General features: G+C 19.8%; 1 protein-coding gene across 1 annotated transcript; it reads left to right on the forward strand.

Moving 5' to 3' along the window:
- Window positions 1-234: 234 nt before the first annotated feature.
- On the forward strand, window positions 235-389 carry PCYB_007900 (CYIR protein; the record flags this gene model as incomplete). The annotated part of the gene is made up of 1 exon (XM_004228211.1): window positions 235-389. A coding segment is annotated over one exon (153 nt), but the record flags the coding sequence as incomplete, so codon positions are not given.
- Window positions 390-692: the final 303 nt, after the last annotated feature.

Below are 692 nucleotides of genomic sequence, written 5' to 3' on the forward strand. Positions count from 1 at the left end.
GTATAGGTAAGAGTAAAAAAAATATAGAAAAAGATATATCAATCTCTTCTCGATTAAATAAAAAGGATCAAATATTTTTGACGCATACATAAATAATTATAAAAGTAGTTATGAGAAAAAGAAGGGATTATCCAAATTATATTGCTATTGCGAAAAAAAATATTCAACAATATAGATAAGATGCATAAACTTGCTGAAAATGGAAATTATGATGAAAAACGTGTAAAAATATAGTAATTAAAAAATATGGATATAAAATTATTTTCTCTACTTTATTTTCATTGCTTGGATTAATAATTCCTATATTAGACTTGACTAATGTGGAAATATTATTTCTACCAAAGAATGATCCTTTGTTTTCAACTGTAATACCTTATATAATTTCCTAATTTTTCATAATATATTACACTATATTTATATTAACTACTCTTTACATCTTCATTAAAGTAGTAAAAAATGAAAAATTAAAGGTAGGAAAAGGTAAAATGAATAGAAAAGAATAAATATGCTTCTGTAAAGAATTTTTTAATATAAATTATTATATATAATATATTTAGTGATAAAAAATCAATACATTTTATTATAATAAATTTAATAAGTTCAATAAAATGTGAAAAATTGATCTAATATAAAACGTTAAAAATAATACTAGTTTATTTACATTAGAATGTTTCACATTTTCTCTGCATTTT

This window comes from Plasmodium cynomolgi, assembly GCF_000321355.1.
Source record: "Plasmodium cynomolgi strain B DNA, scaffold: 1498, whole genome shotgun sequence".
In the NCBI taxonomy this organism is placed as follows: Eukaryota; Apicomplexa; class Aconoidasida; order Haemosporida; family Plasmodiidae; genus Plasmodium; species Plasmodium cynomolgi.